General features: G+C 43.2%; 1 protein-coding gene across 6 annotated transcripts in view; it reads right to left on the bottom strand.

The window, feature by feature from the left end:
* The window catches only part of LOC139452295 (SH3 and PX domain-containing protein 2B-like), a 291,496-nt gene that overhangs the window by 97,334 nt on the left and 180,412 nt on the right, over positions 1 to 13,750 (bottom strand). For all 6 annotated transcript variants that reach the window (XM_071233713.1, XM_071233712.1, XM_071233711.1 and 3 more), the window contains one exon: positions 9,844 to 9,961. In XM_071233713.1, coding sequence (XP_071089814.1) covers positions 9,844 to 9,961 — 118 coding nt within the window. The remainder of the gene's footprint in view (positions 1 to 9,843; positions 9,962 to 13,750) is intronic.

Raw genomic sequence — 13,750 nt, 5'->3', positions numbered from 1 at the left:
AACGAACAGAAACTCATCTTACAACTTACCACTATGTGGAACAGATAAACAACACAGTATTTGACCTATCATTTTAAAAACCGTCTATGGATCATGTCTTTGAAAATCATTAAAAATTCAACACATAAGGAAGACATCTTTAATTTGGGGAACACAATGTTTTGGAGTGTATACTTACTCCTTAACCTGATGAAAGAGTAAATATTACTTCGAAACACTGTGTTCCTCATAATAAAGTTACCATCCATATATTCTCTTCCTTACATGTATGTATCATCCGTGTATCACCTGGTTTCTACTTCGTTTTGAGGAAAGTTATTCCGTTTTCATAAGCACATCAAAGCGAAATGTATTTTCATATATTTAATCCTGAATGCTAAATGCTAAACAGAGGCTGTGATGGCCGCTGTTAACACTCAGCATTTCAGGCATTTAAGGACGAACGCAAGTCCTTATTGTGTTTGAATCAGATGAACTGAGGTGAATCTAGAAAAAAAGTGTATTCAGGCACCACTGGGAATTGCGTTCTCATACACTACTCCCAATTCCAAAGACTATTGATAACTTATACAAATGAGTTACACACATCAGGGAATATAAACATTTGTCCATTAATTTCTTATTGATTAATATAGAATAGGTCATGCATCCTTGCGGAAAAAATACAGTTTTAAGAACATAATTTTTTATCCATGTAAAGCTTTATACTGTTAATGGACCTACCACCTACACCTCTTTAAATATAACACGAACAACATGCTTATATAGCTCCAGGTTAGATTGAACATACATCCGACATACATGGGGAAGTAACGCACGACAGCATTTCTGAAGTGTACATGCAGTGTACCAATATGCCGCCACTTTCTCGGCACTATTACCGACTTTTGCGGCACTATCGCGCCACTTTCACAGCACTATCGCGCCACTTTCACGGCACTATCGCGCCACTTTCACGGCACATTTGCGCCACTTAAGAGAAACTTCGCGGCATTAGCGCGCAACTTCCACGGCATTTTCTAGCCACTTTCACGGTATTATCATGCCACTTTCGCGATCCTTTCATGGCACTATCGCGAACGTATAGAGAAATAGTTTTGCGATACAGGGGAAGTGACTTTTGAAATGTAGTGTAAGGCACCACTTCAGGGCCTGTTTGATATATCTGCTAATTTTTGTTGAAAAATATTTGGGTTTTTTTTAGTTACCCTTCGGAGACGAAATGATTACGGAAGGAAAGACAGACTAGGCATAAACTATATCCCCATGCACCAAATGCCCGGAAGGATAAAAATTACCATTAGCTTACTACTATCCAACACAATATCCAATACATATTTTCAATAAACAAATCCTATCCGAATTTCATTAAATGTTTGTATTTAAAATGAATACCCAAATACCCAAATGGTTATACTTCTTCCCACTGACGAAGGAGATGCCATCTTGATCGACCCATAACATGTTACTAGCTGGCAGATACTTGCTTAGGGTAAATAAGATAAAACCTCTTCAGCCGTATCGAAATATAATAAATATCTAGTTCCTACCAGAATATTTTAACTGAAGATAAAAAGAAAGTATAGCGTGACAACTACCAAATAATAGGCAATGTCAACTCTGACTTTTTAAAACTTTTTGTTGACACAAGTATACACAGGATGGAGTGAGATTTTCCTGCCTTGAGCATGCGCAATTGGCCTTGATAGCAAGATGTTATTACTTGCACAACTAGTTGACATTGCAGAGGACTTATATTGAAAATCTGAAGATTGCGTGATCAGAACCAAAGTACTGGATTTTTGGCAATGATGTAATAGAGGGAGGGTTTTCACAAGAATTTTAATTTTTGTAAGTATATGTTATTGATCTTACCTATTCATTTATTATTTATGGAATACCTGATGTCAAATAGTTACTTAATTGATGTTCGGATGAAAGGTACCACATATGATCATAGATAAGCCAATCTCATAGATATCTCATGAAATCTGTATCAAAATGTAATGTGAGGTAGATAAGCCGGACCTCCAGCCTCTGTCTTTGTAAATAGAATATCAACAAATCTGTATTGAATTACACAAGTTCATCCTGTCATTACACCATTGGTAATAAAGAGTGTTTATAGTATATCTGGACTCATTTTTGTAATGTACAAAATCTATTTTATTTATTTCATTCAATAACATTTACATTAATTTCGGCAAAATCGTGTGTCCCTTCAGTACTTACAACTTCTGTTTGCCCCATTCCATAAGGTCCCCTTTACCAACTCACGGTTATTTACAGCAACCATGATCATGTTACCGCTATTGACACTTTGAAATGAAACTTAGTTGACAGAGAATGGATACATATATCATAACTGCCATACTTTGATTCGTTAAAAGTAATATTTGTTGTAGTTTGACGATTAAATGTCAACATATTGTTTCTGTGAGGGAAATAGCAAGATCGGGCGAAACCTCAAAGGTGATTTGTCAAAGTGTTTGATGCTAAAAAAGTATCTGACACAACACAAAAGTGCTACTGCATAACCCTGGTAATGGTTATCATTATGTTGAAGATACATAGTAATATAACCAGGGTATTTTGGAAAAAGGGTTTTTTAATATTTACTGCAAATGATTATTGATTTTGCTTCTCTTAAGTGATAGAGATAACTTTTCATTAGTACGATGAAGTTAGTAGAATACGGTCTTTTAGTATAAGGGTCAGAAGGGAAATGAATGGATGGAACAAAAGTTGTTAGTCCTGATGTGATCAAATATTTCGGCATGCTACTACGTGACTGGAATGTCTAAATAACAAGCTTCATTTGAATCACAATCTTTTCGGCGCCTTCCAGTCTGACAGAGTATTGGGTTTACATCTAGGGTTGTTTTGAGTTGTGGATAAGTTCAGTTGACCAATGATTTGACCATTAATTTAGGAAATTAGTTGAGTTTTTGGTTAGAAGAACTTGCTGGAAAGACTGATTGAAATGGGAATTGGGGTTCATAGAGAAGTGAGCGTTATGACTCATTTCTCATTATGTCAAATATGATTTCGGTGGGAGGAGTTAAAATTATCATCGATAGTATTTTTGTTAGTTGTCCGAGAGTGGTGCGGGGAGTCGGGAGCATACAGCTGAACAGAACGGTTCACTGTGGTTTTGGGATCCCGAGTCAGAAAAGAAGTAGAGTTAACGTTCATCAGAAAAACCATCAGGCTCTTCAACCATCATCTAGGTATGTGTTGTATTTATATCAGGCAACAACAAGAACTTATCTGAGGACCATATGTGTGTATTTATGATTAACTCTATCATAAATAAAAAGGACTTGAGCAAACCATCTGACTTGTGATTTTGAAAGCGAGCTACATCATCCCTAGAACCAAGGAGTAGTTGATAAGTAGAAGTGACCATAGGTAGAAGGGTAAAGTACCCGGAACCTAAGGTAACCTGCAATACTAATAACATGATATCAGAATATATTATTCGTAGTAAAAAAGTAGCTTAAGATACTATTTTTTCCGATCACTGCATCAAAATTCCTTTCTGTTATATTATTAGGTATGTTTTAATGTAATCACTGGTAAATTGGGAGAAAAGTGTGTACAGCTGATTGCTATTTTCGGCTTAGTTTATGAGACAATAGACATCTTTATCCCTGCATATCAAACAATGCCTAGCAATATAGGAAATACAGCTGAAATGGTAAATCATCATGTCTTGTGATGTTTTATAGCAAATGTCACATTTTCATTGACAAAGTTTGTTATAGCGTTTTACATTCACCTGAAGCGATACGGCGTAGTTTTTTAACAACAGAAAAAGAGTTTGATGAAAGTGTAACCCATAACCGCTTTCTGTTTGTTCGTGTGTTGTTTAATGCTGCAATCAGCAGTATTCCAGCAATATGACGGCGGTCTGTGTAAATAATCGAGTCAGGGTCTGACAATCCAGTGATTGATATCATGAGCATCGATCCCCAAATTGGGATCGATGACATGCATCAACCAAGTCAGTGAGCCTGATCACCCAATCCAGTTAGTCGCCCCTCACGACAAGCAGGGACGGCTGAAAACCTATCTACCCCGGATCTTCACGGGTCCCGACCCCTTTCTACAGAATCATTTTTTTGGTCCTCAAAATTTTTACAAACCTGTAGAGGATATGAATTCTCTGATGAAATCCTCCTTGGGGCACTTATTGCATTTTCCTTGCTCAAGAAAATCTACATGACAAAGTTGTAACCATTTTCCTTAATAAAAAATGTTACCACACAAAAAACTTCGTTTTTGTTTGAAATACGACCACCATTACAGGGCCTCACCCTCCACGGCAGGGGAAGCAACTCTCACCCAAATCACTTTCCATATGTCTTATGCTGACGGAATGTGGGTAGGTGGGTGGCCATGCCCCAAGGAGGATTTCATCAGAGAATTCATAACCTCTACAGGTTTGTAAAATTCTCTTTCAGATTAAATTCTCCTTGGGGCACTTGGGGCATCAAGATAGACTCCTAAAGATAATCTAGGAAGGCGTGTGCGACCTTAGGACGGTAAGAGTCCGGCAGGCAAATACTGACCCTGTCTCGGTGGAAGACAGTTAGCTCGGGATCGGCTGACATTGTGTGAATGTCGCCTACCCGTCTGCCGGACGTTACCACCACAAGGAACGTCGTCTTCCAGCTCAACAGCTGAAGAGAGAGAGACGACAGATCCCGAAAGGAAGGATCAGACAGCCAATCAAGAACGATTGACAAGTCCAAAGGGGGACTGATCCTCCAGACAGGCAGTCGGATCCTGTCCACACCTGCTAAAAAGCGCTGCACTAATGGGTGCGCACCCAGAAGTTCCCCGTCGACAGGGACGTGAAAAGCTGCGATAGCTGTAGAGTACCCCCGGACTGTCGATGCGGCCAGGCCGTCATCTAGTCGCAACTGGAGGAGCTCAAGCATGGCTACGAGATCTGCAGAAAAGGGATCTGCAATCCCTCTATCGACACACCAGCACGCATAGCAGGCCCATCTATCCTCGTACTGAACGTTTGTCAAATCCCTCCGCGAAGCCAGTATTGTGTCTGCAACTCGTGCAGGCTTCTGGAGGCGATTCCTGATAGTGGCCAAGCCACCCACTGAATCCTGGGATTCGGGTGGAGTGCCCCGTTCTGGGATAGGAGGTCCGGTCGTAAAGGTAATAGAACAGGAGCTGAGCCAGAAACCTGAGTATTACTGGAAACCAACTCTGCGCCGACCAAAGAGGTGCCAGGAGCACAAGTAGTCGCGCAGGCTGAGTGGCTAGCTGAGACAGGACCTTGGAAATCAGAGGTACTGGGGGGAATGCCAACAGAACTCTGTCCGTCCAATCTAGCTGGAAGGCGTCCGGTGCCACCGACCTTGGGTTGGGGACTCGGGAGCAGAACGTTGGTGTCTGGTGATTCACCCCAGACGCAAACAAATCCACCTGGAACGACCCGTATAACAGGGAGATAATCCCGAATATCCCCGGGTCGAGCCTCCACTCATGAGGAGCAAGGATCCGGCGAGGCAGAGCGTGCGCACGGACGTTGTCCACCCCAGGGAGATAAACAGGTAGCACCCTGATATCGTGAGAGTCGCACCATAGTAGGAACTGCCACGTCTCTTGGAGAAGCGACGGAGACACCGTTCCTCCCTGCTTCCGGATGTAAGTCATCGCCGTTTGGTTGTCCATCTCTTGACGAACCTGTTGGCCACGAAGCAGATCCAGGGAGCGTTGGAACACCAACCTGACCGCTCTCAGTTCCAGCACATTAATATGCAGTTTGATCTCCTGCTGGGACCATAGTCCCAAGGCAGTGTGATCGTTCAGAACGCCTCCCCAGCCGGAGAGTGACGCGTCTGTTTGTTTGAACTGTGAGAGACGGAACGGGAGTGTCGAGGGGGAGCCCCCAGGACAGATTCCTGACCTCGGTCCACCACTGAAGGTGTGTAATGAGCCACTGCGGAGTCTCGAGATCTTCCGAGTTCACCCAAAGTCGACGGAGCGCTTGTTGAATTCTCAAACGCGCCCGCCAAAACACATCCACTGTCGCCGCCATGTTGCCCAGTAACTGGAGCCATGTACGAGCAGTGTGTCTTGTGGACAGAAGGAACTGGGAAGTAACACTTCTGACCTTGACTATGCGATCTTGTGAGAGAGATACAAGTCTGCTCACTGTGTTGAAGTTCGCCCCTAAGAAGACAAGATTCTGAGTAGGGCTCAGATCTGACTTCTTGAGATTGACTATCCACCCTAGAGTGATCCTGTGTAGCTATCTGACTCAGGGACTGCGACAGAGCTCTTAGTAACCAGTCGTCGAGGTACGGATGGCAGAACCGACCTTTCGACCTGGCCACTTGGGCAGGAATCAACATGAGCTTGGTGAACACCCTCGGGGCCGTGGAGATCCCGAATGGTAGAACCCTGAACTAATAACACCTCCTGTCGAAAGAAAACCTCAGGTATTTCTTGAACTCGGGGTGTATGGGTAAGTGGAGATAGGCGTCTTTTAGGTCTATTGACGTTAGCCATTCTCCTGTCTCGACAGCTGAGATCACTGAGCGCAGCGTCTCCATCCCGAAGGACGGTACCTCTATAAGCTTGTTCAGCCTTCTCAGATTGAGAATAGGCATAAACCCTCCGTCTTTTTTGGTGACTAGGAAATATGTCGAGTAGAGCCCCTCGCTTTCCTGTCCCACTGGAACCGGTTCGATCGCAGCTTTCATAAAAAGTGCGTTGACCTCGACACGGAGGAATTCCGCCTTCTCTCGGGTAGCAGGCACCGGAGTGTGCTTTATCTCGGAGAAGGGGGGTGGATGATGTTTCCACCGAGGCAAATGGCCATCCCTTAGAGTGGACAGGGTCCAGGGATTTGATGTAACTGTCTCCCATTCCTTCAGGAATAGAGCCAGTCGGCCGCCCACGTGGACATCCGGCTTGATGTCCAGTCGGCAGTTCGACAACATGCGACTGTGGGTTCACCCGGGGCTCTTCGGGGGCTAATGCGAACCCGATGGGTTCCCGGCCCTGCGAAGAGGCTGCTGGCCTCGACCAGCTGCCAAGCCCCTCTGCCTCGCTTGCTCCTCCCGGCGCCCTTACCTGAAGGAAGCGGCTGCTTCCAAGTAGGTGTGGACTTCTGACCCGGCACCACAGCGTGGAGTCAAGCGGAGAGGTCCGCTTGCACAATTTAACGCTTGGTACCTCCAACAAGGCCTTAGAGTCCTTGATGGAAGCATACCATTGAGCGGCCTCTCGGACCACCTGCTGAGCCCCAGGGAAGAGGGTAGCACCCATCTTATACGGAAAAGCATGGAGGTCTTGGCGTGTGGAAGTCGAGTATTTAGATACCAACATCCACAGCCTGCGCATGCCCATAACAGCGCACATCATCTGCAAGGCACAGCTACGGATAGCATCCCTTGCGAGATGACTATGAACCTCTGTCAGTTGCGCAGCCAACTCCGAAGAGTCAGCCGGCCCCTCCCTTCCTCTGTACAGCAGACAGAAAGGCGGAGTGTACGGATATGCGAAGCTGTTGGCATGCATTACGGTATTGCTCCTTGAAGCATACGTATGCAGCCTTCAGCTCCGCACCGCACATAGGAAAGGGGGGCAACCGCCGGCCCTGCTTGGCCTTAGCCCCCAGGGTGACAGAAGTCCAGACACACTCGTCTACCACTGGCACCTCGAAATCACCGTCCTCTGCCAACAGGTACCGCTTAATGAGTTCGGGCAGGTCGAACTTCCTGCGGGCACCCGAAAACAGAGGATCGATGACCTCGTGTGCCAAGGAGGACAATATGTGGAGCCGCACCTGGGGCGCCTTGCTAGGAGCAGAGGCGTCCCCCGGAAGGCGGAACTCAGTCGGATCTGACGCGGGCATGGGCGCAGCCACCTGACCTGACAATCTAGTCCCGTACGTGCCTCAACGAGGATGCGAAGGAAAATCATCCCGAAGCCTCCGAGTCATCCACTCCCTCCTCCGTCCTCGAGAGAGTAAGCGGACTAGGTAGGAATAGGACGCCCGAAGGCCTGGGCCTTCACATTCCTGGGCTGCCCCCGGCCCAAAGCCGAGTCCTGGTCCCGAGGTGCCGGGGGTTCAAGGGAACCCACCTGGCTCTGGGCCACAGATCCACTAGCGGAAGCCTCGGCCTCGGAGAAGGCGTCTGACTCCACTAGGGAAAAAGGTGAGGAGGAAGTGAACGGGCCAGCCCCCGCCACCCCTCCGCTGGGGAGCGACCTCGAGCCAGAGCAGCAGTCCGCAGCTCCTCTTGAAGTTGGGACTTGACCTCCTCCATCACTGACTTAAACAAAGCAGAGATGTCTGCCAAAGAGGGTGCAGGAGAGGGTGCAGGTGTTGGAACCCCCGGGACCCTAAAGCCCTCTCTCCTGGCCCTCGGAGAGGGGGCGGAGGACACTGTTGCAGAAGGCGTAGGTTTAGCCTTACTTTTACCCTTTTTAGAGGGGGGGGGGGGGGGGGGGGATGGCCTTCTTAGAGTGTATGTCCACCCCCGCCTCAAGTAGACTCTTATAATGGATGAGGTCGGTGTGCTGCCGCTTCATAGTTTTGGGGGTAAACGCCCGGCAGATGGGGCATGACTAGTCATCATGCCCCTTTTCAACCAAACACTTCAGGCAGCTTTCATGCTGGTCCTGGGGTGGGATGTTTGACCCACATCCCGAACAAAGTTTGAAGGTCTGTGAAAAAGACCGTAAATTCTGAGTTGGGTTGGGTGGAAATAGTATATCAGTGCTATTTTAAAGGTCAGAAAGATACATGCAAAATTGTGAAAACAGAAGCAAAGGCGTAATGTAGAATGCGATTTGTAACGCGATACTAATAGCCAATGTCCGTAGTATAATTTTTTAAACACCAAGTGGGCGTGTTACGCGCTAAGGTGTAAAAAAACTGTAAAAAAGGTAAGTGTAGTTTTAATCTAGCACACCACCTTGGGTTTGTGTAAAGGAAAACCTGTAGTTCAATTCTGTATGATATAACAACAACCCAAGCCGTTTGTGTCGGACAGTGGAACCACACAATGGACGCCATTACGGCCATTTCAATTCAAATGTACCGTACACGTGGCGTTTCTTCTATCAGAATTACAACACTATAACTTTACAATGCGAGGTATTACGCCTTTGCAAGGAAAGAAATGTACCATACACATAGTTTGGTCAGTCATGGTGTCTCAGTGAACGATTTCGTTGTTGAAACTTTTCTTGAATAATCAAAACGTCTTGTCAGTCGTATGACATAAGGAAAGTGATTTGGGTGAGCGTTGCTTCCCCTGGCGTGACGCGCCGTGGAGGGTGAGGCCCTGTAAGGGTGGTCGTATATCATACAAAAAACGAAGTTTTTTGTGTGGTAACATTTTTTAGTAAGGAAAATGGTTACAACTTTGTCATGTAGATTTTCTTGAGCAAGGAAAATGCAATAAGTGCCCCAAGGAGGATTTAATCTGAAAGAGAATTGGTTTATCTATGGTCAGATATGGTAATAATTTCTTCCCATAACCAACAGTAAAGACCATTGTTCACTCTGGGTACTTCACATTGACTTGTGATGATATTTTTTTTTAGCAGGCAAAAGGTTACTTCAATTTAATGTCACAACAGCCACCAGACAACCAGGCCATGTCAAAAGCTCACTGGACTTAGGTGAGCTTAAGAAAGGAACAAATGACCATGACAATTTATTGAACCTTTTCTGAGCAGAGCCACATCATGAAGACTCCACACATCAAGCTTTGGAATGACAGCTCAACATGGTAGTATCTGAATGTAATGAATTATAACATTGTTTACATGATGTATAGCAAATGAAACACTTACCTAACAAGCCACCAACCTACTAGGTTTTTCTCCACAACTTCAACAACAGAGCCTCTGTCTAAACACAGTTCATCTTCTCTGCCAGATTGGAATGGTTCGATACAGATATACTTCCATTCTGTCATAACACATGAAAAGACAAAATGAGATTACGTTTCATGACAAAACATGAGTAGTATAGATGATTGGGGTTGTGGCTCACTTCCACTGGGGCCAGATTTATACCCAATACTGCTACTATAGAGGGAATTTTTTATGCAAAAATGATTATGTGATTCAACGATCGTCAAGAGACTAAACTAAATTGTAATGAAAATATTCTCTATTATTTTTACTCATACGCATACCATCATTTTGAACAAAGTGATATTCAACATTTTTACTAAGTTCTTCGTTCATTTTACTAGGAGACCAGACTATATACCCTTTTACGAAATTGGAAAGAAACAATTCCCTGTGGTAATTCTCGCCATTTGATTGGCTTGTAATTCTCCATTATTATATACTTATGTAAGCATTCGTTTAAATGTGATCAAACAATCTATTTTCAATCTCAAACCAGGTCTTTGGTTTTGGCACGGAATAATTGACGCGCTTGTTGTCTCCCCTGCTCTATGAACTTTTTTTTCTCGTCTTCGCTAATACCACTGGTCTTATGAGAATTGGATCGAATCTCCTGCTTCATTGCCTTGTATTTGGTGAGTTCTAACAACACTAAACAAAACTCATCCTCTGATATCTTACAATCAGCCAGTGCTGTTGAAATATGATCCTCAATGCGTTGCTTCGGCAATATACGAATATTATCATGTTTTATTGCTTTCTTTTGCAACTTACAAGAAATAATTTTTGTTGCTATTCCTGCCAGTCCTGAGACTCCGGCTGCTACTTCCATACCAAGTACGATAGGCGCGGCGATTATAGTTGATAATAAACCAACACCGGCTACACTGAGTCCCATGCCAGGTGTTACAAGCACAGTGTCAACTCCGCCGAGAGCATTCACAGCTCTGCGATACTTTTTATACAATCCAAGTCTCAACTCCCTCTCCTTCTCTATTTGATGTTTTATGTCGCTTATTTGATGTAATCGAAATCCATCAACAGTATTCATCTTTTCAGATGCTTCATTGAACACCGCATATAAACCCATAATGTGTATTATTATATCATATAATAGTCTTTAATTGGTCTTGCTTAAATGTTTTGAGAGTATACATCAACCTTATTAAATGTATATTATGTGGCATGAATATCTCAGTAAGCGAAATGCTTTCACCTTTATTAACTTGGACCCCCTCAAGGGTTGCAACGGGTGATACTCCCATACAATATAATACTGCAACGTTGACACTCGTGTTTCTTGAGCCATTTAATTGATAGACCTGGTAATATTTCGAAGGCATCTTCCGATGCATCCCCAAACAAGACTTCAATAATAATTGTAGAAAGATCAGTTATAGCATTCAAGTTCTGTTTTATATCATTGAATTCAGTAACCAAATTTAAACTAACATTTTTTAATGCTGATCGACTCAATAACATATGACCTGGGTTTTCTGGCAGGGGAGAGACTAACACACTTTTTCGTTTTGAGGGGATATAAGCCCTGAGTACGATCCCACTATTCATTATTTAGTTAATTGATGTCCCTTTCCCGTCGTCACATATGGTGGAGCAATAACGATATTCAGTGGCCACTCGAATTTTGCTTCGACCATAGTCCATTTATTATCATCATTGCCAGTAAGATTGTATGAAGTGTTTTTATTGAGTTTACTAACGTCGACATCACTTAAATCTCCTCAATTACCTGTGAATACAACTTCTTTCCGCTTGTATACATTATCTTGTAAGTGTAAAGCATATAACTTGCCATCGGTACCGGGTTTATCGAATCCTTTTGTGTCTCCAAGATCGGAAAGTGCAATTGTATTACATTGTCTAAGGTTGCATTCCAGGGCCTGATGAATCAACCATTATTTATAATATGGAGTGTTACTCTCAAGTATCCTACATGTACAGGTTGATGTTTTACATCTACTACAGAAATTTTGAGGTCTGAAATTATACCCCGCTTTAACTTTTTATATTGTAATGATGAGAAAGATTCCGTTCTACTGCTATTGTATTTTTCATTTTTGACTGGAATAGCTCTTAGCAGAGATGAAGGACTTTCAAGTTGAATATTATCCGTTGTACTGATCTGATGGATGCACAACTCTTTATAGGGAACTAAATCGGGCAATTTAACTCCATGCAATGTTTTGTAGGATGGTAATGATGTTATTCCTACTCTTACAAATCCAAGTGTAGCTGCTAATCCATATTCAAGAAGTAAATTCTTTTGTCCACTGTTTAAAATCAGCATCCCATTTGACTCATTTTGTGTGAGACTAGCTCCCAAAGGCTTAAACATGTCATCATTGAGTGAGCATACGCTGTAAAACCCATCAGGTATAATGATGGGTTTGATTCCACTATTGGTTCCACTTAGTGCAAACCCATTATTTCTTCTCGGAGCACTTATATTGGTCCACCGCGGGTAATACGTTACATCGCAGAGAGCAAATTCAAGTTTACCAGCCGAGTTATCGATAGTATGAAGCAGTTGAATAGACTGGCCATTTGTTATTCCTGGGAGTGTAACATACATATTAAATATACAAAGATACTATATCATAACTTAAATATGAAATCAACTTACATTATGAATCAGTCGATTTTAGTAAGTGCCTCTGGTGCTAAGTTTATTGTTAATTTCCCTGATATCTTTGAAAAATACAGGGTTACGGCAACTAGCGATCAAATGGTGCATGATTGGTTCCACAATCCAATGCAATTTTGGCAAAACCAGTTAAACTTTGCCATATGGTGTGCTACAACAGGATGTGGTGTATCTCTTTATGCCCAAGGATTGTTTTATCATTTCACATGTACTATCAGATTAGATGTATACTAAACGCGAGAGTCAGTTGATATAATACATCTCAATTTGGTTAAAATACTGGCAATGGTTATCCCCTGTTCTCTGAACAATGTTTCAATTTTATCGGCCAGTGTGGTATCATCGTTGAGGACTTGATCCATAGTTTCTCGAATTCGACTGATTTGTGAATGAAGTGTCTTTCTATTAGTGGAAGCCGTTTCGAGGCGGGCTGATCATTCGTCTTCTAAGTTACGCAATCTTTCCGCAATTTGGCGTCTACTGAATTCCTCGCCCGCCTGTTCAAGTTTTGTTTTCTCATAAGCTATACCGGTATGCTTGTCGAGCTCAGATAGCTTGGCTGTATTATTGATGAGTTCTCCCCGCATTGTTTGCATTGCCTTGTCGAGGGCTCGTAATTCCCTAATACTGAGCCCCGAGGATGGTGGTACCTGTAACATGGAATTATCATAGTAGGTAACAACGCGAGTGGTCTGACGTTGATTAATGAATAATTTGCATGCTTGTATATGCAACGGGCCGACGTACAGTTCTCAGTAGGAAGTGACAACTTGGAGACGATGGCTTGCGGTATATACAGTTTTACTTTATACATGTAGATATATACATACAAAAGACACTATGTGCCAGGTCAGCACATAGTGATAGTGGTTGTTGTCTAGGTGCCCCGGAGCACCCAGCCTAACCCTAGCTAGGCTAAGGGTAAGACCTTTCTTTTTCTCAATCTCTCTGGACCAAGGCTTATATAGCCAAGGTCACCTGATATTTAGTAAGTAATAAATATAAATGTAAACAGTAAATCATTAGTGACATACTTGCACAAAAATGGGGATTAACAATTAGGATTAGCATCTTATAAATAACAGCAATTAAGTGTTTCAAGGCATATAGATGTCATGGCTCAAGGGTAGTGAGCCTTTGCAATTAAATGTTCTTCAGACAATGGGTGTTGTAAATGAG

Source organism: Haliotis cracherodii, unplaced genomic scaffold (assembly GCF_022045235.1).
Source record: "Haliotis cracherodii isolate W230 unplaced genomic scaffold, xgHalCrac1.p SCAF_9, whole genome shotgun sequence".
In the NCBI taxonomy this organism is placed as follows: domain Eukaryota; kingdom Metazoa; phylum Mollusca; class Gastropoda; order Lepetellida; family Haliotidae; genus Haliotis; species Haliotis cracherodii.
Note: the sequence above shows the minus strand (reverse complement) of the source record. Positions and strands in the feature narration are given on the sequence as shown.